Raw genomic sequence first — 25,744 nt, 5'->3', positions numbered from 1 at the left:
TCACATCCCGCTCAGATGAGGGGGACAAGTGACTCAGATTCACAAATCCCCAATTGGAGCGGACAACAAGTCTCCAAGTCCAAGCATTTATTAACTACCTACAGTGCACTAATTGAACACACGATAATTGGCTAAGTATATAGCAAGTTGTGGCGAGCAATACAATATGCCTTGCATTGCTTAATGGAAAAAGGAAAAGAAGGAGAAAGAGAGAATGGGGAAATACAGATCACTGGTCTGGGTTCCTGCGCTGGTCCCACCGGCTAGAGTTCCAGGAGGCAGCCGTCTTTTTTGCTGGCATCTGTCTTCTTCGCATCACTGTACTCTCCAGACAGCCGGGGGGCAGAGAGGGGGCAGAGAGAGAGAGAGCCCTTTCTTCCTCCCTTTGATTTATACCCACTTTCCTTGGGTCCGTCCCCTAGGTCGACCCACAGACCTACGTATCCCATGTACAGGGAGGGGTAAGGTGTTTCATGGGATGATGTAATTAGCATGATCATGTCAGCCCTCGTTAGCATATTGAGGGGTGTCAACTTTAATATGCATTTTGTGGATAATGAAGCAAAGTTCATTCACTGGACATGTGGTCCTTGAAATTTGCCCAGGTGCCAGAGAACAGGGCCGTCCTGTCTCCACAGGACTCCCTCCGACAGTGCATCTTGTATTATTCGGGCAGCGTTATCAGCTTCGGCCTCCACAGAATGCACCCTGGGACTCATAGTTTTGTCTTGCGAGTGTTTGAGACATTTCTTCACTCAGCCTCAACTTTTGCTTTCCCAGGCTGTTTGTCTTAGTTTCTCACAGGCCTGGTTTCTCGTTTCTCACAGCCTAGGAGCTGCTTCTGCTCAACAGCATAGCCTAGCAGGGGAATGGGGTCAAGTCATATCCATGGCCACCTTTGGGAGTTGGTGCCTGATACCCAGAATGGCCATGGTGGGGGGACATACAAAGAAATTCAGACACAAACCTGTAAGTATCAGATAAGTTTCCCAACTTGTGGATTCATTACATGATTACAGTTTCATGAATTTTTCAGGTCCATTTTATTATTATTCTATTATTCACAGCTTAGAAGGGCAGATATGAAGATGGTTGCTCTTTTGCTTTTTTTATATGTCTAGTATTTTGTGACTCTTTTTGTCAAAGAATAGATACTGTATTAAAAAAAAAAAAAAAAAAAAAAAAAAAAAAAAAAAAAAAAAAAAAAGAGAGAGAGATTGAAGTTATTAGTGTGACCAGAGGAACTATTTTTTGAACGTTGAAACAAAATGCTATTACCCCCTAGAACTGTGCTTCCTGAAATCTTAATTAAAACTCACCTCCACCTATTAAATATTTGGAAAACTGCCACAGTTAGTTTTATACGTTCATTTTGTATATGAGGAAACTGTGGCTGGTTTCCAAAGACGGTGAAATCAATAGCATATTATTCAGCGATGTAAACATAGAAACTGCATTTTGCCCTCTAGAACAGCAACACCCAAGAGAGTATCCACCCACGGTAAAGGACAACTGTGCTTACAACTGCACGCCCTCCCTGGGGGTTTCACCAGGGAGAGGAAGCTCCTGAATGTGCACGTTAGGGAAGATGGAAAATGTTCTGAGTCAGTGCAATTCAGCGAAAGATTGAAAGCTTCAGTAGTGCATTAATATTAATAATAAGTGGAAGTGAATGATTCATAGGTTAGCAGGAACCATTATGATTTTCTATTCTGGACATTTTCATTATAAAAGCTATAGAATTTCACTCAGTGATTCTCACATCGAGCCTGTAGCTTCTGGTAGAGCCTGAACATTCTTTTTCTGTATCTTTTCAGGATTCCATAATGGGGGGGGAAAAAAAAAAAAAGGAAAAAAAAATCACTAGCTTTAGTTTATACTTCTTTTACAGCAGCCTGACACATAGAACAGGGTTGTAGAGATAACCTGTCATCCTTCAGATGACTATTTCAGGTTAGGGTTGAGACATAATGAGGCATTAGAAAGGCTTTCATAGGAGAGCTACTGACTTTATTCAGTATTAATTACATTGCTGACAATAAATTAGACACAGTGCCTACACACAGTAAGATACAATCCTGAAAAGCTTTCAGATAGTTTGGGGAAAAGAAACAGAGCCACAGAAAAGCGAGGTGATTTGCAAAAGATGACATGTAACATGACAGGTTACTGTCTCAGCTACAAATGGATCAGTCTGCGTGTGCTCAACAGCCAGCAAAGTGAGCCCCTGCCTTTTTCTTCTCTGTTTCAGAGGTAGCAGCTCACTGTCAGATGGAGTCATTAACTCTTCTCCGAGTTTCATGTCCACAAATAAACATTCATGTTTTCCTTATCTGCAAACTTTTATAGACCCCAAGATAGATTTTCTTTTAAGTCTACAGCAAAAATCCCTTTATAAGGTCATTTCTAACAGAACAAAATCACAATAAGAAAGACTTATTAACTGAAGTAACAGTTTAGATGTTGTAGTACACTGAAACAATTACTGCCTTTCATTTTCCTAGACATAAAATAATTTCACCATAAAGAGCTTTGACCATACATATATAATAACGGTTTAAATAAATGTGCAGCTATACTAGGAAAACTCTTGTGGACAGAGAGGGTTTTGTTATGATTTTTTTTTCCTCTAGAATTATTCAAGACAGACAAAAAAATTGATATGGATATTTTTCATTAGTTTTGGAGAAAAACATGATTCTGTACCCATTTCAGCAGAAAAGGATATTTCTTTTTCTCAGATTATTTTTGATGTCATTTGAATAATAATGTGAGGAACCTTGCATTTTCACATTAAGCTGCTGGTTGCAAATACTTACCCCATGAAAGGGGAAGGACTGCATTATGTGATTCTGCCAGCCCCTTAATGTTCATTACTGCTGTTTTTCTCCACTGGAGCACAGAACTGTTTGAATTGAAGTTGCAAAGACAGTTACCTAAAGATTATTCAGTATGAACTTCATTCACTGTTGATGTGTTTTGTTGTGAGCCTCACTGTTTAACAACTTCAAGGCAGCTCATAGATTTTTTTCCCAGTGATACCTGAATTCTTCCAGGCTTTCCTGATATCTTGAAGCAGGAGGCACTCAAACACATACAATGTTGTCGCTGACAAGTTCAGGTATTTGTAGTATGAGATGAGTTTCTTGCTTACATTACCAGCTGAAGGAAAAAAAAGAAGCCACACTAAGAGGAAGAGACTTAATAATAAAGACAGATACTAAATAGAAAACCTAAGTCAGAGAAATTACTGCTTTCAGCAGTCAGTGAAAGAAAGAAAAAGGGAAAGAAATTACATATTTCCTTTAAAAATAACCTACTTCTATTTGTTAAAACTAGGTAGTGAAGAAATATTGGTAGAATTTCTTTACCAAACAAAACTTGAAAAACAAATTAAACTTTTTTTTAACTTAAATGCTTTATTGGTACCAATCCATACTGACATGAATTCCCAGTAGCAAGAAAATTTTTCTTGATATAATAAATGAAGTAATGATGTTATTATATGAAGCTCTTGAATTCCATTCCAATGTTACCTTGTTACTTTTAACTCCAATTGAATGGCTATTCTCCCTTCACAGACCGATCTCTGTATTATTAGAAGAATGAAGAAGAAATTACATAATTTTCTGTAATATCCGCAGTATTCACTGTCTTCTGCCACAGAGTTTTGAAAAATGAAAAGCAAGCGGGTAGACTAAGAATAAGAAGGGTTAGCTCAGGTGTCTGTATAAAACATTTATTTACTCTCAGTCAGATTTTTGAAGATTATTTTTTTCTGGGATATTTCAGCAGCTTTAGTGTGATCTGTACCATCTTCATGTTGATCAATTGATGAGAAAACCCTACATTTATATTCCCTGAAACTCATACTCCATGATTGGTATAACGTTTTAAATTGAGGTTAATCTTTTTTAAACTCTTGGAACTGACAGGCTGTTATGGCTCATTGATGGTGCGCAATATAGTACTGTTAGAATTTGGAAATAATGTACTTTTCAGGCAAAGAGAGTTTGCAAATCCAAATCTGTGTTAGACAACACAGAGAGATTTTAGTAATTTTGAAACATGGCAGTTTTTGTTTTAGGGTTAAACTCTATTCTTTGGAATAGACTTGATGGTCTGAGCTTTCCTCTTGGATATCCTACAGTGTGAATAAATTATTTCTCCCTCTTTCTTTCTCTCCTCCTCCAACCTCTCTGCTGACCTTCCCATATCTGTTAAGTTATTCACATACCATTTTCAGTGCTCTCCTGTGACAAACCTTCTAGCTGTCTGGTTTGGGCTGTATTCTCTGCTAATACTCTTACCTATACCCCATCTCATTTGATAATCCCACATGCCTCTCTCACACCCTTTACTTATATTTGGAACAGCTGGCCGAGCAATAGGCTGTTTCCGATTATATCCATGCTGACTAGCACACAAATGCTGGATCACCATTTGACCTCAGTCTCTTGGCTGTGTGTGGGTCAAACCGATAAAGGACTGGGAAGTATTTCATTTGGCAAAGGCTGTGTGCAACCTTTGCTTTTTACAAAGATAGTCAGGATTTAATACTTGTAAGACACCAGTTGCTGTAAAATAAGGTGAAAGAAGCACTGGGGGGAACTGGCAGAAAAGGGAGTGAATAATTACCTATGCCTTTTTTAGTTAGGAAACTAGATTAGAATTAAGTATTGAAACAAAGCTTTTACAGTGTGCTACAGACATTGAAACTCTTCATTATGTTTTTATATATACATGTAACACTGCTGTTTCACTTGCTGTTCAGTAGAACATAATTTGACCAGATGTTCACATTGTCACTGGTACGTTTCATGACAAATTTTGATTGTGAAACCAGGCTCATGTAGGTGTAGAACTTTACATCAGTAGCTTGCTCTTACGACAAAATAAAGATTTGGGGTTTTATTTCTGTCTTTGCTTAAAAAGGGTTGAATCATCTCTTTGCTTAAATCTGAAGGAAAACAATCTCTACAGCTTTAGAATATGTCACTCCATTAGATGTGACTGGAACAACTGAAAACTGACACAGAGGATGGAAATATTTACACAAACCTTAATTCAATATTCACAGTTGTTATCTTCACCTCAGAAAATGCCTTTTTTTTTTTTTTTTTAATGCAGGTAACCACCAATGATGCATTATCCACAGGGGTGGCTTGTCTTCCCTTCTACCGTTCATCTCCTGCATGTGGCACTGGTGATCATGGTATTCTCTTTGGAAACGTAACAGCACTACATCCAAGACAACAGATCAATGGCTTAACTTCTTTTCTTGATGCTTCTACCGTCTATGGCAGTACCCCTGCCATTGAAAACAAACTGAGGAATTTAACAAGCAAAGAAGGTCTTCTTAGAGTAAATGTTAAATGTTATGATAACCATCGGGAATACCTGCCCTTTACAGACCAGATCCCATCACCTTGTGCACAAGACCCGAATGCAAGTGAAGGTGAGAGGATTGAATGCTTTATGGCTGGGGACAGCCGATCCAGCGAGGTCACATCTCTGACAGCTATGCACACGCTGTGGCTCAGAGAGCACAACCGCCTGGCCAGAGCCCTCAAAAACATCAACAGCCACTGGAACTCAGAGACAGTCTACCAAGAAGCACGAAAAATTGTCGGTGCTCTGCATCAGGTTGGCTGCCTATTTGTTTATCTACATGTTGCAGTGAATATCTTAGAACAGAATTGATCACAGAATTTCAAATATGTTTCTGTGAGTGGCTTTTGAGATCATGTTACCCTTTCTTTGCCACCTATTTCTGTGCTTCTGATTTGACATGTTTAAAGTTTGTTCCATCTTCGTCTTTCCTAAATGCACTGTGCTGGTCCTTAGTTTGTCCAGACTCCTCAGTGCTCTGGTTTTCATAGCAGTTTCTACTCTACTACATCTTTCTACCAGCTTCTCTGGTGTCAATTTTATCTATTGAAGCAGTCTTTTCAGATGCAGTTATTTGTAGGTTTTTTTGGTAAAGGAAACAATTAAAAAGTAATGTCTCTGTATTTACACGGTGTTCGAAATGCTTACTTTCTCATAGGTATTATATGAATTAGTAACTTCCCTGTGTAAAAATGCTTTTGAAGTTCTCAATGAAGCATTAATGCATAAACTTCAAGGGCTACTCTAGATAGGAGATAGCAGGAGAAATAAACATGGTAAAATACAGAAGAGTCCATAAACATATTTATCTTACAACTGAGAATAGGAAAACCTATTTCTACTCAGCATTTTCCTTCTCCTTTCTCTCTTTTTTTTTTTTTTCCTTTTTCACACACCAAAAGCAGCACTTTTACTGGCACTCACATGAGCGTGAATGGCACGGATGGCCTGACCCGTGTTCTTAGTGCCTTCTGCGAACTGAAGCCTATTAGTGAAGTATGCACACGAACAACGTGGAACTCTCCCGGACAGCATTGCATAGTGGCTGGTCCCAGAGCTGGTCTGACTCCTGATGCCTGGACCCACAAGCCCCTGAGGCTCAGGGTCTCTCTCAATGTCTTTGCAGGTCCTCAAATTTCTTATGCTGGTCTGGCTGGAAACTCACCAGTGATCACACACACACACTCAGAATAGAGAGTGCACCCACAAAGGGGGTAGTTGGAAATAGGATTTCAGAGTATAGCTTAAACTGCAGAGATCAAGCACAGGGCTCAGTCAGATAAGCTGATCAGCTAACTTCACACTCAGACAACCCCTTTTATCCCCTTTTCCCATTCTTGTTTCTCCCTTGTCCATCTTACCCCACTCCCTTTTCCCACCTTTAGTCCTTTCCCTGAGTACCCCATAGTGTTTCACACATTCCCACGATCCCCTTAAAAAGTCACAAATTCTTACACAGATCCCACAAGTCATCTCCTTCTTGCACCCCACAACGACTCCTACCCCTGCAGGCAACAGCCCCTTAGGCTTGTGTGACGTTTGGGGGACAGTTGCTTTTGTTGGCTCATCTTGGTGTGTTTCACACCCAGGCTCAGAGTCTGGCCACTCTCTCTGGTGACTTTGGGGAATGGACAATCCTGTGAGCACCTCTTCAATGGTCTGGTTACTCAGGCTGCTCTGCCTGACATTGTTCCTCCAAGCCCCACCAGGGCCTTTGCATTTGGGGAGACTCACCTTTAATCGGACAACCTACAACACAGCAAGTCCGTCTGTCTGTTACAATCTATAACACTGGATGAGCAATATCATGACCAGAATAACCTGATGGCTAGGGGACTTTCCCGTGCTTTATGATTCTTGCAAACAGATTTTTTAATTCAAAAAGGAGACTCTTTTCAAGATAAATTGGGGAAGGAAGGAGGAAAATATCACTATTCTGATAAAATGCTTTTCCTTTCTTCTGCCAAAATTTTTAGTCAGCAGAATATGCGAAATGTTTCCTTTAAGAAACTACCTGCATTCTTTGGTGTGTTGTTATTTGCACTTGCAGCCAGATAACTTCAGAAAAGTAACATACTTCATTTAATTGTATTTAAGTCAGTCCTTTTGAAAAGTTTGGCGCTTTTTAAATATATATATTTTGTTTACATTAATACTTGTTAGAAGAAAAGTGCAAATCCAAAAGTAGGCCTTTGTGCATTCATGGACTTCTGATTTATGTCCACTAACATTATGACCTGAAAGAAAACACTTTGTGCAAGGTAATATGCTGCATGAATCTGGGCTACTCATTATCTCTGCTGGTATCACAGACTAATGAGATTTGCCTATGGCTCATTAGAAAAGTGTTTGAGTTATATCTGGCTGGTTTAGAGACATCCATTCAAGTGAGATAATTGGAGTATCTCTACTAATGTGGTATGCTAACCAGCACATTAATGACAGCTCTAGTTGAAGTTACCTTGAGATTTCTTCTCTAAAATTTTGGTTTAGTTGCCACACATTTCTAAAATTATCTCTTTTTGTAATTAATATTTTCAAGCATAATTTTTGCCTGTAGGTGTGTAATTATAGAGAATTGAACAAAAAGCCTTCCTTTCTTTCTAGAATAAGAATAATGGAAAAAAAAATCTCTAAACTGTACTTTTCCTCCTGGATACCTTTCCGGCAGCATAAATATCCCTAGTGACAAGCATTTAATAATAGAAACTTAACATAGAAAATTAACATAAATATAAAATTAACATAATAGAAAATTAACAATCATAATGATTGCTCATTGATATGCTGGACAAAACAAATTCTTTTGATTTCATTGTAGACATGTTTCACTGATAAGTAGTATGTAAGCCACAACAGTGATTATTCCTTCCCTTGTATTTTAAGGGAATGACACATGCTTAATGCTAAAGCATTAACACTGCAGTATGCAGTGGTAAAAATACATACCCTGATTTACCTAGTGTTTTGTGCAAAAAGACATTTTTTCATTGTTATTTACTAACTGAAATGAAGCTTGTTTTGTTTATTCCTGTTTTGACCTGAGAAACGGGATGAGGAGAATTAGGATTCCTCCTTCTAAGCTATTTGAAAGAAAATTTGTTTTCTTTAAACAAAAAGTGTAGACAAAACAACACAAAAAAGTTCAATTATGCAACTGCTATATTCTTAACATTACTATTTCATATGTACATGATTTGCAGGATGAAATTGCATGCACGTGCTGTTCCTTCCAGAGATGGTTTCTCCTGATGTTCTATTTGGATTCTGAAAGCTGGATGATGTGGCACTAGTCGGAGTGAAGCAGAATTTTTACAGATCAATCTAAATCAATTTCTCTTTTGATTTATTACAGTATCAGAAAACCATCTCTGAATTAATGGTATCACTACCAGTTGATCCCATCTGTAGCTGACAACTGCCTTTAGTTTTCAGTGTGTATATAGGTGGCTTTTCCAGTTCCTTCTACATCTGCTTGTGTTCTCTGAGCATCTTGCATCCCTACCTCTCTGCCACGATATAAGGCGTGGGTTGAAAGTGGGTCTCTTCTGAGATTGATGTACTTTAATTACAATTATTGGGTTCAACATGGCTAACTTGAATGAAACTTGTTTGTGAAATTAGGTAATTAGATAACTCCTCACAGAGCTTAAACTCTATGAAATTATAAAGTACAAATAGATAAATAATAGATTTTATATAAGAGTATGTGTTGCACACTGTCATAATTCATGTTTATATAGTTCAGACTATTAACAGAACTATAGTGATGTCTTCATTTTTTATTAAAAATTGAACTCCCATACAATCACCCTTTACATAGAAGTTTAGGACTTCAGCATCATCTGCAAATCCTTTAGTATTTACAGTGACAACTTTAAACCAACTGTGCATAACACTTCAATGAATTAAACGTCACGGCTGTCTCTGCTCTATTATTTCTACAATCTTTCCCAAGTGCAGGAGCTTCACTTAATTGGCTCTTATTTATCTCATTGAGGTATTATTCCTTTGCAGATACCTCTGGCCAATGGTAAAGACAAGTTGCACTTTTGGTCTTACTTATTTTTATGATAATGCACAGATTTGTGTATTCTCTCTTCAAGCCTGTTTTTTTTTTTTTATTTTCCTTTTCCATCCATTACGTCCCATTCACACCTACTTTGGAAAATACAGAAGGAGTTTTGGCAAGGAAACTGCTGAACCTTATGAGAAGTAATATGAATTTCTGCATCATTTGCACCTAATTTGATATAATTTCTAACATGAACAAAAAATTGTCAGAAATAATCTGAAATTATGTAACCTATTTCCAAATATTTAAAGTATTTAATGACTTTTGCTGAAGGTTGCCCAGCCTGGAGGCAAACCCATACAGGATGCTCGCTGAGTTCATAAGGACACTTGGGAACCCCTGTTGTAATCCTGCCTTCTAAATGAGGGAAGTTGCCTTTCATACTAAGTCTGTTTAACTTGGAGTATTACTGTGCTTGCGGGTCAGGATTCAGTTACTTTTCTATAAACAGTGTACATGTGATTCATAATATGATGTAAAATCTGTACAAAGCCATTTCTGACAATGTTGTAATCACTGAAAGATTCTGTCTCTGTCTGGATACTTACCAAATGTTTGGTTGAACTACTAGGAAATCAGAATTTTATTTTCTCTGATATGACTAAATGAATAATATTTAAATACTCTATTACTCTGTTACTATCTGGTCATATAGACTACAGAAGTCATCTGAACATTGAGCATATGGACTTCTGTTTAAAAGACAGTGCCTATTCGTCATCATTTTTCACTGAGTTATGCTGTTGAAACAGTGACTGCAATGAAACAGTAGAAATATTGACATTATTAATTAGAATGAATTTCTTCATGAGGCTTCTATAGAGCTTGGAGTTGATGCTATGAGATGCTGAATGTATCCTAAGAGAAGCTTGGATTACCACTAATCGCATAGATGTCACAAGGAATTGACACCACCCAGTACCTTGCAGGTTCAGACTCATTATATTCACATAAATCATTTATGCTGCTGCGGGCTCCTGAAACTTATTATTCATAAATAGACTCAAAGTAAGTAATAAATGGTAGAGCAGTTCATTATACTTGTTTGCAATTTCTTTTCTAACTAGTCCCTCTCTGGCTCTGCTTTTATTGACCTATTTTTAGACAAGCATGTTCCTTTGTTTCCACGGGAGGATCTTAGTTGTTGAAGGAACACTGTATTGAAAGAAAGTATTATGCTATTTTATGCCAAATATGAAAGGAAATAAACCTCTCAAATCATTCTCTCAGAGCAGGGAGTGCATGCAAAAGAATTTTAACAAAAATAATTTTGATGTTTGTAAGCTCTTTGCACCTTCCTTAAAACTTAGATATGTCAGTTATGAGAACTTGTAGTGAGCCTCTCCTTGACTTCATACAGACAAATCCAGGCAAGGTACATTCAGAGACCGTACAAATACTGGATGCTACTTTAGATGTAGTTCTTGTCAGATTGCAGATTCTCGTTGGCAGTATCATCTTCTGCTGTATTAGTAACATCATCTTAATCTATATTGTATAAAAATCACCTCTGCTTGATGGAGCATCATTTAGCCATTGGAAGTTTCCATTAAAGAAGCCTCTCCTAGCTCAAAGCAAGCATAAGGTATCTTTTTACTCTCGGCCTTGTAATTTTCATGTCTTGAAACAGCAACCTCTATTCCCCCACAAAGGAAACAAGAAATTAAGATCTTGCCTCTGGAACAAATGAAAAATCTGAATTGCCCTTTACTTCAGGGAATCTGGCCTTTATGAGAAGCATAGCTTGGGATTTCATATACAGTGAGCCAAAAACTTGCACTCATATCATGATGTTTGTGTCCAGGGCTAACACAGTCCTATTGAAAATCTTTGCTTTTGAAAACTAACTCTAAATCTAAAATTAGAAAGAACTGTTGTCTTGCAAAACCTCTGTGAATGTAGCAAAAAGGTTAACTTCTCAAATGACAGTGTCAGTAGTAATTTCTAGCAATTATTTTATTTTATTTATATGCTGTATTAAAGGAGCTTTAAAACAAATCCTAACCTATTTTCTTTTAAATATTTTGTTCACTGCATGACATAATCTGAAAACATAAAGAGGTTGTTACCTCCGCCTTCTGAGAAAAGTGAGCAAATTCTGGGGAGTTTTGCTTGTCTTTGTGCTGTGCCAAAAATAAAGAGACAAGTTTTTCATAAGGTCATTTTATGCCAACTAGCTTTTCAATATGCGTTATATAAAGCTCAAAGTACATTTGTCTGTATATTTTATTGCACACGATATTGAATCTATAAGGTATTTTATTGAGTTCATTATGCTTCATATTCATCCCATTATGCTTTATTGAGTTCAGCATAATCTTTAACCTATAATGCGTTTTCATTTTATTTGGTACATTAGATCTTTTTCCTCTTTTTTTTTTTTTTTTTTTTTTTTTTTTACTCATATGCTTTTTTCATGCAACTATAATACTATTACATTATAAAAGCATTTGACAGGAGGTGTTTATCAGCATTTTCATTTACGAAGTGTGTTTTTCAGGAGTCTATAAATTCACTTGAGTTTAGCATAAAATATCTACCAAGGGATTCTGGGCACCAGTATTTCAAAGCCTGGTCATTTCAAATATTTAGTAAAGAGGATTTGTGTCAAAAATATATTTCTGAAAATATGATCTGTTCATATCAACAATCATTCTTGAAAGATTTTATAGTATTTCATGCTTTGATTGCCATTTTTAAGGGCATTATAATTTACAACATCACAGTAAAGGCTTTAAATATCAGCACACCTCCTGTGAGCTGGATTACCCCTGTGGATTGTAAGTGAGCAACACTGGTAATCTCTGCTCAGGAGGCTTTGGTCAAGCATTTATGGTAGGTGCTAACAGGGGCCTGACTGCTGCACTACACTGAGCTGCTTTCTGGCCATTTGTCTCCTCACTGCAAAAATAAGACCAATATTGTTTATCAGCTAATACTGCTCTTAGTTGTGCCAAATGCTTGGGCATAGATGAGTGAAGAAAAAGGCATTTAGCACCTGGGAATCAGTACTATTCATCTACAGCAACACTGAATGTTAAATTTTTCTTCTTTTTTTCTTTCAGATTATTACTTTAAGAGATTACATTCCCAAAATCATTGGTCCAGATGCTTTTAATCTGTATATTGGCATCTATACAGGTTATGATCCCACAATGAATCCTACAGTTTCTAATGTATTTTCAACAGCTGCTTTTCGTTTTGGTCATGCAACAATCCAACCAATAGTAAGGCGATTGAATGCACAATATTTAGATGATCCTGAACTCCCAAATCTTCATTTGCATGAAGTTTTCTTTAGTCCTTGGAGGCTCACTAAAGAAGGTATGGTTTTGTTTAAACTGTTCGGGATTTTTCCAGAATATTGTAAATTTTTTTCAGAGTTACTTATCTTGAATTAGAAATAGGAATATTTATTTAATTACATCACTGATTTAAGTTGTTGAACAGGTTATAGAGCACTAACATGAACTGCAATGATTATTCTGAGTTAAATAGTTGTCTGAATCAGAGAAAAATTACTCTCCAGATTAAGCCAGTCTGGTAGATTGACAATAGTCTGATGACTGATGATGAAAATATTTTCTATCTTTTTTTGTGGATAAAGATATTATTAGCTTTCAAATTTTCTTACACCTGAAGAAGGAGATGGGGCATTTTCATAGCACTATTAATTCTCTTTCAACCAGAAGGAGACTTTTTTATGTGTTTGAATGTAAAAGACTATGTGACCAATGTTTAGAAAACATAGAAACATACATGCATTCACATTTGTTAAGAAAGTTATAATGCTCTATTATATATATATATATATGCTCTAACATTATATTATTTTTGCGTTTAAAGGAGGCTTGGATCCATTACTAAGGGGTCTTCTAGCACATTCAGCAAAACTGCAAGTGCAAGATCAGCTGCTGAATGAGGAGTTAACAGAAAAACTGTTTGTGTTGTCCAATAATGGGTCACTTGATTTATCATCATTAAATTTACAGCGTGGTCGTGATCATGGACTCCCAGGTCTATTGATTTTTCTTAGATTTTTTTCCAGCTGGTTACTGAAATATAACTACTTATATCTGAGATGTAACCGTAAGCTTTTAAGTAATGGGTTTTGTAATGAGAAAAGTAACTTAAGTCTCTTTTAAATAAGTTGCTAATATTTTTAACTTTCATGGAAACAAAATATTCCACAGCATCTGAAATTAAAATAATCTTTTAAATCTGGAATCTAGAACGACAGTGCTAGCGAGTGGATCTTGGTGTGCTCAGTGTAGGCAACTGCAAATAGTTCTTGCTGAAACCAGCTTCAGAGAATCGGGGTTTCTGCCTGCAGCAGCTACTTGCCATTGGCACACTGCCCCTAACCTGTGGGACAGGTCAACTTAGACAAAACCTCATTGGGTCTACTGACCACAGAAGATGTCTCCAGGAGTGGTACAGAGATTTAGTTAGGTGTAAACCTCATTTTGTGAAATATTACACATTTGTGCCTGGTTTTTGTACTATGTTTCTTACTTCAGTCAGCCCAGGGTAAGATTGAACTAACAGTCAAGAAGCATTAGCCCATCAGGCCATGGGTGTACTGGCTTAGAGGAAGACTGCTGAGGCTTAGTTCAATTAGACTATATCAGCTGTTAAAAAAATACAGTAGATTCCCAATTCTGTGTAAGAACCTCTTACAAGTATGCCACAGTTTCTGAGAGCAGAGGAAACAATCCTCAGCATGGCAGAGAGGGCCTCTTTATTTTTATTTTCTAAAACTAAAACCCCTTTCATGAGCAGATAATTTGTCTGCATGACTAAGGAACCAACATGGCTGACTTTCTAAGCTCTGATCCTAATGTTCTACCCATGGAGGTGGGACTGATTCATTGTCAAATGGCTTTTTGTCTCTAAATGACAACCATCTCCATTTCTCCTGTGCAACTCTGCAACTAGGAATACACAAGTCATTCACCCTGGACAGTAGAAATGAAGTCTGGCTCTGTCTTGGAGTTTAAAACTCTCAGCTACCCAAGGCTAGAAATGGGGGTTTGATCTTTCACCAGAAATTAAAGTTTTTCTGGGAGGTGGGGGAGTTTAATTCCAATGATATAAAAGAATGTAAAAGAAATATATTTTCCAGAGATCTGGACATGTGCCCTAGGACACTTTCCTTAGTTACTAACTTCATCCAGGTCACTCCTCACCCACACTTCATCTAACTCCTGTATTCTTAGTATGGAAATCTCAAGACACAGTGCATGCTCCTAATATCTATTATTGTGTTTTCATTGCCTAAATATGGGTCAATTGTTTTAAACCTTTGTTTTCCTTCATGAAAATGATGTACCAATTGCATATCCTGTAGTTTCAGATGCTGACATCATTTCCTTGGTCGATTTAACCAGTAATAATAGGCCTATTTTTAGACATCACTGTCTATGACTATGATGAAGGTTGTCAGAATCCAGTGCTTATAAATTCATTCATTTCATATGTCATGCCTAACAGTCAAGTCTAATCTTCCTTTGAATATAATATTTACAGGTTATAATGACTGGCGAGAATTCTGTGGTTTACCAAAACTGGAAACTCACACTGACCTGAACACAGTAATAACCAATCACAATGTCACTGAAAAAATCATGGAATTGTACCATAATCCTAGCAATATTGATGTCTGGCTTGGTGGTCTGGTAGAAGACTTTCTTCCAGGTGCTAGAACTGGTCCTCTGTTTGCGTGTATAATTGGAAAGCAAATGAAAGCACTAAGGGATGGTGACCGGTGAGTTTATTCATGCTGTTGAATCATTTATGAAAAAAACCCAGAAGCAATGGAGATTTTGCAGTGAGTGAGGATATTTCCCAGAACATAGGACAATATAGCACTTAAATATGCTTTAAACAAATTATTCCCTGGCACTTCAATGTTTTTATCTTAGGTCCTTCATTGGGTGAGCTTCTGCTTTTTCTTCCTCGGCCTGTATGTAGTCTCAATTCCAGGTGAGATCCATCCACATGGACATTGATTCTATGGAACTGAGATGTCCCACTTCGCACTCCTGGTGGAAATGCACAGTGCCACCAGAAGTTATCTGTGGCAGGGGCAGCTAATTTTTGTGTGGATGGATGTAGTACTGTGCAGGCTTTAACTATTTGGTCCTTCAGGGCTGCACTGGGCTCAGGAACTGGAAGAACTTTGACGTTACCCATGGCGACCACAGCAAACTCAGATGGGATAGGCAAAGAGATGTAGTTCAGGCTTCCTAGAGGGGGTAAAAAACCACCATGTACATGGTCCTATGCGAACTGGAACTGCAGAGAGTTCCCAGAATTGATTACTTGGAAACAGCATAGAATGTCCCTCCACCCAAACTTGTACAACTGCCACCAGGATCTTCTGTCAGCACAACCCTCCACACCAGGAAGATAGGAGAAATGCAGGTCACAAAGGGGTGCAAGATGCAGTTCATATCTTGCTTCTGCTCCTGAAGCAATTATAAAACCAACCTTTTTTTCATTTCCTTCATCTACTTGTGACAGTAATTTTGAATCTCATCAGAAGACTAATTTTAAACTGCTCACACCATGCTAGCAGTGGTGTTTTAAGTACATCTGGTCCTTAGATTTACCTTTAAGCTCCTCTCATACTGTTGTGGAAAGAAACCATTATGTAAATAAACATCCAAGGCAGAATTTATATCTGAACTTTAAAAAATGTTAATTAATTAGCTCACAGGAAAAAGCAGTGTTAATCATAAAGGTGGTATCTTATTAGCATAAACTGCTTAGACAGCAAACTTTCCACTCAGCTGTGTTAAAAACGTGGTTGCAAGTCCTCTGAATTTTGCAGGCATACTTGACCCTATCTGGAGAAGGATAATCTGTTGAGGTCCTTCCAGCCTTGTTTCCATTGTTCAGTGCCTTACAATACTACTTATTATTCAGTGTCTTATGATACCACTAGCATTAATTAAACTTAAGCATAATTTAATATGTTAACTCCAAATTGAGAAAAAAAGAGTTCTAGTAATGAAAGAATTCCCCAAGTTTCTGCCACAGGTTTGTCTGCTAACTAAATGTATAATGGTATTCTGTCATTAATACTAAAGGAAGTGTGTAACATGCTATAGTTGTCACACAATAAGAATGTAAAAAACATTGCAGTGCCTTGTCAGATAAGAGTATCTGCACCAGTAGCACTACATGCTTACTAGATACCCTAACTGACATGTCAGTAAGTGGGGATTTCAAAACATCTAACATATTTATTTAAGTTCAGAAAGCAGGACTAAGTGGAATTTTTGACTGGCTAAACTCCATTCTGATAGCCTTAAAATCTTTTGTCTGACAAAACATGAAGGGATTTCTTTTTCCAATTTACTAAACTCAGGCACTGTCTTAACCTCAGCCAAATCACCTGGAACAAATTGTTTCTGTTCCATCAACCTCGACTTTCTTTTTCCATCTCCCTACTTTGAATCTTTTTATGATGTCAGGATTTGCAATAGTTGGGCAAAAATTCTAAAGCTGACTTTGTCATTCTTTGCATAGGGGTCCTTGCACCCTTGCACCTCTTTTTTTTTTGTTTGTTTTCTTTTTTTTTCTTTTTCCCTTTCTTTTTTTACTTTAATCCTGCAAAATTCACCTGTAAAATTTTGGTCAATTTATACAGATCGATTGGAGCAATTTTCTTATAGTCAACACCTATCTGCTGACTAGATCAAAAAATAATTTTCTGCTCAAGTCTTCTCAGCATTGTATATAAAAATGAGTTTTGCGATGAAAGTAGAATAGGTTTTAATGTACATAAAAGGGGAAATGACAGGTGTAGGAGAGCTGAGTGGAGCAAAGTATTTGATGGCTTTGGTTATGGGAAGGGGCCTAGGAATGGACACTGAGGTTTCAGGATGTTCTGAGAATTTGGGGAATAATGTGCAGGTGAGGGGTAGGAGGAAAGCATCTTTCTTTTTTTGTCTCTCCAGCCCCTTCATCTCTCTTCCTTTTGTCACAGTGCTGCTGAGGTGTGGGACATTCACTCCATCCCTAGTCCTGTAGGTTACCTCCTTCTCCAATATATGCAAACTGGGACAGATTTCTTCCCAAATTGTCCTGCTGTAGGTAACTATTTGCCTACAAATAAAGTCATTTTTCCAGAATTTCACATGCACTTACCCTACTTAAACAATACACTCTTGTAGGCAGCAGGGTCCCATTTGTGCTGAAAAGTCACCCCCGTGGCACACTAGCAGCCCTCATTTTCCCCAGAACACAAAGAGGACTATCAGACCTTATTTTCATGGTACTGTTTCAGGTGGCTCATAAAAACCCTAACACACTGCATACGTACCAGGTTTATGCAGGGTCCAGTCAACGTTGCTGTTCCCTTCTTATCAGAAAAATGTAAACACAAAAACCACAGACTTTTCTGGAAACCCCAGCCTTGTTCCCCCAGTATTATGAAAGCCCAGGTCCTGTGTTAAACCTGAGGTCAATTTGTATAGTGTGATCACATCCGTACTCTACTGCTAATGGTCCTGAGACATGTTACCACAAATCCTGGCTAGCATTTGGGAAAATCCTAATTGACCTGAGTATCACAGGGAAATATCAGTTTAGCAGTGCTTAACACTTTAACATACTAATGCAGATGTGCTATCAAACTATCCAGAAATACTTTTTTGCCATTCATGACATGTCTTTATGTACAAAATTTTTATCTCTTCTTCTTTTTCCCCAGTGTTTTCTTTCTAACTTTAAACACACATACATGTGCACACACACACACACACATATGTGTATATATATATATGTGTGTGTGTGTGTGTGTGTGTGTGTATATATATATATATATGTATATGTATCATTTAACAGTTACACCTTTGTAGCACCAACTGGTTCTTCTCTTCTGGTACAGCACTCCCAATCCAAGAAAATGAAAAAAGCAGCTCCTTTCTGTTCCAGACAGACCTCTTAGCTTACTTTTTCATATGATCAAAAGCACAATTACTTTCTTACAATTTTCTACTATAATTAATCTGCATATCTAGAGCTTTCTTCACAAATTAAGAACTCTGTGTTACAGAGGAGCATTCAGCAATACCTGTTTTCATAGCAACCATTCAGCGATGGCAAGCAGAATTCAAAAGCTGTGGTATGGGGAAATCTATTATGGCTGCTCCTGTAATTCTCCTGTAATTTACGCTTAAAAGAATTTATGACTTCACAGTGAATGCTGGTGTGCATAAGATTAAGCATCCAGTTCAAACAAATTAGATCCCAGTTCAAACAAATGAGTTCCAAGTTTTTCTCTCAGGACTGTAACTTTTTTGTGGCCCTTTATCACCAATGAAAAGCAATTCTGCAAACATGAATAATTAATAGTTTTAACCAGCTTTAACACATCATCTGAGTCAATCAGTACATCAGACTCACACTATCCTTTTCATTACTTTCAAGATGGGTATATAAGTTTGCAGATCATGGTGTTTACTTTTATTATTACATTTTGCTATAATTCTTATTTTTGGTATTTTACATAAGGTACTGTGAAAGTAAGAATAAACAGTGCTCTGAATTTTTTCAGAATGTTTCTATCATCTTTCCAGATTTTGGTGGGAAAATGATAATGTTTTCACAGAAGCTCAAAAGCAAGAACTCAAAAAACACTCATTGTCCCGCGTGATTTGTGACAATACAGGAATTTCTGAAGTCCCGGCAGATGCCTTTCAACTTGGAAAGTTTCCACAGGATTTTATGCATTGTGACAATATATCTGGGATGAATTTAGAAGCTTGGCAAGAATTCTATCAGGGAGGTAATCTGGTAATTACCAATCTTTTCTGATGGGAGGGGAGAGTAATCAGCAGATGGAACACTGACCTTGGTTGAGCAGGCCTTGAGTTACTGGTCTCATGCAGATCTTTCGTATTTCTACCACTTAGAAATGGGATCTAGGTATTCCTCTCCTTCTTTCTCAACTTCCTCTGAAAAAACATAGTGTTTACCAACTTCACTCTGATAACATGAGTGGCTTGTGAGGTATACAGGCATTATGGCAACTGGAGCAGGAGTTCTTAGATAGAAAATACTAAGAACTCTGCAGAACATACTGTTAGAAGATAACACTAAATTTCCAAGGATTGTAAGTCAAACCTGAGGTATTTCATATTTATTCTTGTCCATAAATGAAGAATTAAATTCTGATCATCTTAAACCATGTGAGTAATTTCACTGAAGTTAATTTGTAGCAATAATAAAGAATAATGTCCATTTGTGAGGGTAAGGTGGTAATTTTTTTAAAAGCTTGTCTTTTTATTTGTAGAGGAAATATGTGGAACACCAAAGAGTGTGGAAAACGGTGATTTTGTATACTGTTCAGAATTTGGAAAATCTACAGTGACTTATTCATGTCAATATGGATTTCAATTACAAGGAGAAGAGCAATTAACATGCACAAGTAAAGGATGGGACTATGAGGCTCCCGTTTGTATAGGTATGAGGTTTTGTTTCTGAATTTTCTAAAATGTAAAGTCCAGCTCATCAGAAGTGAATTTCTTTCTCTGCTTTCTTGTAGTCAGCCTTCTGGGTTCATAGGTATGAATAACATGATAATGTGAAACTCTTCTTGCTCCAGAATTGCTATCTCAATCTATACACATCCTGATTCAGCAATGAAGTTGATGCTAGGAAAATGTCACTAAAAATTGCCTAATTAAGCAAAAACTGAGTCAATTAACAACCAGTAGGGAAAAAAAGTGGTGAATCAGAATTCTACATTACTTCCTTCTACATTCAACATAACAGCAAGACAGACAGTTGTCACTTTCCTAGCACTGTTTTAATGGATGCTCTAGATACAAACCGAGCTCAACAACAGTAGTTCATGTCTCATCCCAATAAGTAAAAGTGACAAAGAAAAAAATACTGTGAATAAATGAAATTAAGGAAATTAATTATCACTTAATTTCCAACCTCTCTTCGCCCAAAAGATTTGCCAGAAGTGAATTACTTCTCCAGATACAAAAGTAGAGCGGGGGAAAAGTCAAGTAAAAAGATAGTGCCTTTTGACATTTCACACACATTTTCAGGGGAATACTCTTCTGTTATTTTAATTGTTATTTTATCTTCTCTATTACTTTTGCCTTATTTTTACTATTGAATAGAACAGGATAGGAATAAAGAATGTGGCAAATATTTTATTACAAGACCTTCGCCCTTCACAGTTATGAAAGAGGAATTTTCTCTGTTCACATTTCAAATGTGTGTGTTTATAATGGTGTATGTCTGTATATATATATTTTTTTTCTCATATATATATATATACACATACTCAAAATACACAGTTTTGAAAGAACATGAGAGAAAATGAAACCTGAAAAGGCCATATTTAGGAATATATTATCTATGGTGCTAAATTAATTTGAATGCAAGTGCTGCAGCTGATCCACAATAAAGTCTGCTTATCAGTATTTCTGTGACAGCAGAATAGAAAGCTATTCATTCTAATTGTATACCTGGTATGAAAAAAGTCAAATGAAATTTGCAGCTCATTCCTTTATTCAAGTCCTATTTATCCACTGAATTCCACCCACGTAAATACCATATAAAGAAATAAAGCTGTTAAATGAATTATAATAAAATCTTTTCAATAGATTAATGTTCTGGCAGCAAACTGAATAAATAAGTAATATGAATGAATCATTCCTTGTCCTAGTTTCTTTTAATATGTTCAGTAATGTAAACAAAAGACTGTATATCTGCTATAGGAAAACAAGCTGCTGCATATATTAAATAAGAAATGCCTTTATTAAAAGAAAACCATCAAAACCCACTTATGCAGATGATACTTGAGTTTTACAGTAGAAAGCACTTTGTTCCATGCATGTCTGTGCAATGTGTTCCCATTCTTTTAAATGTTCAGCAAATTAGGAATAAGTCAAGCAATATAATGAGGAGGATAGAGCTTAGCATTTCTGCAGATGGTTTCAAAATTATATGCTGTTCTGGAAAAGACAGAGTGGCCTGCTGGCAAAAGGAATCTGAGAGCTGTTAATTCCTGCTTACTAACTTTGGCTTTGACAGATATAATTTCTATTGATTCAGGAAGCAATTTAGTACTAGACTAGGCTACCTTCCTTTATATTATGTGTTATCTTGCTCTTGATAGATAACTGTTTACTTTGCTTTAGTAAAGTACTGCTCTCTTTGAGTAGTAAGGTAAGCTGGTCAAATCTAACATGCACTATTCAGTGACAGAAAAACATGTTAGCTAGTTAACAGATAGCATGACTATGGATCTACAAAAGCTGAAACAGCATGTTTAAATTACAGTGGTGGCAAAGCCTGTGCAGGTTTTCCTTCCTAGACAATGATGAAGCTGGTGGAACTTAATCCAAAATGTAGTCTTGAAGGGAGCAATACTTATTCAGGAATCTTTATTCTGAGCAACAGATTATTTTCCTGCTTCAGAGAGGTATGTCCTGGTTTTGGCTGGAATACAGTGAGTTTTTCTTCTTAGGAGCTAGAATAGTGCTGTCTTTTGGATTCAGTATGGGATTTGGTATGAGAAGAATGATAATAATACACTGATGTTCTCAATTGTTGCTAAGAGATCAAGGAATGTCCAACTCCCCATGTCCTGCCTGTGCGCAGGTGTACAACAAACTGGGTGGGAGCATGACCAGAGCACTGGACCTAAATTAGACAATGAAATATTCCGTATCATCTAACGTCATGCTCAGTATATGAGGGGTGGCCAGGAAGGAGGAGGTTCTCTCTTGCTTCTCGGATTGTGGTTGCAGAACCTTGGTATTTCAGGATTGCTAGCAGGGAACAATCTACATACAGTCATCAGGCAGAGAACAATCGCATTGTGCATTACCCATATGTACTTTCTATTATTGTTATTGTTTTATTACAATTATTAAACTGGGTTTATCTCAACCTATGTATCTCCCTTTACTCTTCCAATTCTGTTCTGCATCCCCCAGGCAGGGGAGGGTGAGTGAGCAGCTGCGTGGTGTTTGACTGCCAGCTGCGTTCAAACCACAACAAGGTGTTATGTGAGTTAGTGTTTCTTAAGAGTTCTCAAGATTAAGATAATTCTTTGCATGACTTTTGACTGTCTCAGTTGATGGCTAATGTTAGACACAGCTACTGCTTTGTATTCAAATTTAAGAAAGGATCAGGCTTGATTGTATTTCCAGTGACAGAACTCCCTAAGTGGTCTGAGTGACAATGCTAAACTAAGTTGGTAAATCATTACTACAGGGACAGTTTCTAATACTGATCAAAAAGAGATACTTAGCCTGAAGTAGCAGATCAAACATTGCAGTAGAGAACAAAAGGAATATAACCAAAAAGAGAAGACACTGAAGGCTCAGCTAGTTCCCCACATATGGGCTTGCAGTTCTTCCCAGGACCATGGGTCAGAGACATTGGACAAGCATTATACAGGACCAATGGGAAGCTATCTAAAACAGTGCTGGACACCTATCTTTAGGCAACTGAATCCAGTCCTGCAAGGAAATATTAGACAGAAAGAAAGATTCAGAAATACGGAAAACACTCCATTCTTACCCTCATTGAGTACTTTCCTGCACTCCACACTGTCTTCCATTTCATCACATAATCAGAATGAGAGAGTGAAAAGTCTTGAATGGCCTCAAGAACAATACGTTTATGTACATTTTCTAATGGATAATTTTTCATCTGTTCATCATTCTGTCAGGATATTGTCATTTCTGGAAACAACTATCTTTGCAGTGATATCATAGCTTACTGTTATAAATCTCATAACCAAAGCTAACCTGAATCCTTGGCTTCTCAAAATCATACCTAGAATTGAATAGAACTCTGTCAGTGTTATTATTTTCACTATCTTTATAGAGCACAGTATTGGGAAAACTTTATAGAGGAACTTGAAGTCTTAGGACATAAACACATGCAAAAATACCTCTCAGGATTACAGTTTTCATTTTTTAAAATTCAGCCAATTGTTATTTGTAGATTTTGGCAGATTACCAAAACAACATTTCCTTTTTTCATCATTTTCATCTTAAAAACAAACAAAAAAAAGCAAAACAAAGCAAACCAAACCCCAACTTTGTCTTTTAAATGGTAACAATTAGTATCTTTGGCAGTATCTATGTGTCACTGAAAGTACATTATACATTTCATTTATGAATACTTGTAGAAGGTGTGTATGAGAAGGTAGTAATCCCTCTCTGTAATTTGTAATGAATATTGATCAGTGTGTATTCATTTTGCAGATATCAATGAATGTGAAAATGAAATTAATCCACCATGCTCTCCTTCTGCTAAATGCATTAACACTAAAGGTAGCTATAAATGTCTCCACACTGACCCTTACAAGCTGGCAGAAGATGGAAGAACATGCATTGGTAATGCCTGTGAGTCTATTGTCCCTTAAAACTTTCTGTGTTCTATTTTACAATGCTGTAAAAAATCATAAAGTTGAGATTTATTGAAGAGTTGTTAACATACATAAAAAGCCTCTACACAGTCATGGGCATAAAGATAGAGTCAGATTCTGTAAAGTAAATGATGGTATTGAATAAATAATACAGACACAGAAGTAAGGTTTTAATTTTCCATTCCTACTATATATAAACTACTATTTTCTGACAGTGCATATGAAGGGGGGATCAAATCTGTCTCAGTTTCTCCCAGTTAGTATCTAAACTCAGCATCTGAATCTTAGCTAAATTCCACCCATTACATTCCAAAACTGTTAACCCTTTTAGAGTAAGCATAAATTACTATTTTCTCACTTTTCAGCATGCGTGGAAATTGCATTGTGTCTTAAGGTTTATGTGGGGAATATGAATGTAGTTGCCCACTGATGCTGAACAATACCTGTTCTGGGGAAAGAGTGCCTAAATCTGTCAAAATCTCCATGAAAACCTGCAATCCAAGTTCGGGGGGATGGACAGCTACTTTACCAAAGTGCCCAAGGGTAACACAGAAAGTTTAGAGTGCTCAAAGGTTGCATATTGAGTGCTCTATGCCATGCAATCATAAGTAAACTGAATCTCACTGATGGAACATTTCTTGTTTCCTGATTCAGCAGATACCTTGGTTATAACATGTGGGATTACATTCTCTTATTATTAATTGCATAAAGAAAACATAGAATGATCATTCCCCAGGGAAAAACAAAACAAAACAAAACAAAACAAAAAACCACAAAATAACCCACAAACAACCACCTTCTTTCAAACAAACATATGTCTTCAATGATATGATGTACATCCAGTCAGTTTTCCAGCTGTGGTTCAGCACCATATGAGCACATCCCTCCAGTAAGACCTCGTCCCTCAAATGAAACCTTAAGTGAGGCCATGTGAGATCGCCAAAGGCCCAGGAATGAAGAACAGTGGGAGACCGCACTAACACAGCAGCACTTGTCATTCTTCTGGGCAGGCACACCAGCAGAAGTACCTTTCCAACAGTACTTGTTGCTAGAAGGACTTAGCTCTCTTTTGCTGTAGTAAATGGAAATCCTCAGGGTCAACTCTTTCTATGATAAAACTAAAAAGGAATGGTGCTAGTTATTCAGAGTTTCATCTTTTAAAATATCAAAAGAACAGAAAAAACTACCTTCTTTGTAGGTGTTTCTTATCTTTATTTACAATTTATTCCTTTACCCATTCAACCATGGTTACATTTATTTACCACTCTAAATCCAGAGACAAAAACCTGCCTTCAGATTAGTTTAAAGAGATTAGTTCACTGGTGTTGAGTGCAACAAAGACAGATTACATGAGGACACTGCACTGGCATGAATGTAAGGCAGCTCTAAATATAAAGTAAATCTCATATTCAAGGGAGAAAACAGAAAGTACTAACAGTCAGTGCTACCATGCTGAGTGATCTTACGCCAGACCAAGTCAAATGTGCTTTTCAGAGCTTCACTGGATTTCTGACAACTCAAAAAAATGGGTGCAGGTACAGCCACCCAGGCCACTGCCGAACATCTAGCATATAGGGTTAGCACCTTCCTTTCGACTTCCTTAGTGACTAGAGGTGTTCATCATCTCCAGATTAAGATTTTGTTTGTCGGATCTCTAGAGTCAGTAATAACAGGTTTTGCTATGTGACACACATTGCTTCCTCTCACAGCTTAAAGCTATGGAAGAAAATGTCCATTGACAAATAATTGGCAAAATCTGGCAAGTGATTACCTGTGTCTCCTTTGCATTCTTTTATAGAAATATTGAGACTTGCTTTACAGTATCTCTGCCATAATTACATTTTAAACTGATTGGTTCA

General features: G+C 37.1%; 1 protein-coding gene across 1 annotated transcript in view; it reads left to right on the top strand.

The window, feature by feature from the left end:
* TPO (thyroid peroxidase) overlaps positions 1–23,882 on the top strand; it is a 110,546-nt gene extending 86,664 nt beyond the window's left edge. Inside the window, 7 exon segments of the mRNA XM_026844028.1 lie at positions 5,131–5,646; positions 12,532–12,790; positions 13,313–13,483; positions 14,996–15,233; positions 19,057–19,265; positions 19,773–19,943; positions 23,722–23,882. Coding sequence (XP_026699829.1) covers positions 5,131–5,646; positions 12,532–12,790; positions 13,313–13,483; positions 14,996–15,233; positions 19,057–19,265; positions 19,773–19,943; positions 23,722–23,882 — 1,725 coding nt within the window.
* The last annotated feature ends 1,862 nt before the right edge of the window (positions 23,883–25,744 follow it).

Source organism: Athene cunicularia (assembly GCF_003259725.1).
Source record: "Athene cunicularia isolate RWA chromosome 3 unlocalized genomic scaffold, athCun1 chr3_part1, whole genome shotgun sequence".
NCBI lineage: Eukaryota > Metazoa > Chordata > Aves > Strigiformes > Strigidae > Athene > Athene cunicularia.
Note: the sequence above shows the minus strand (reverse complement) of the source record. Positions and strands in the feature narration are given on the sequence as shown.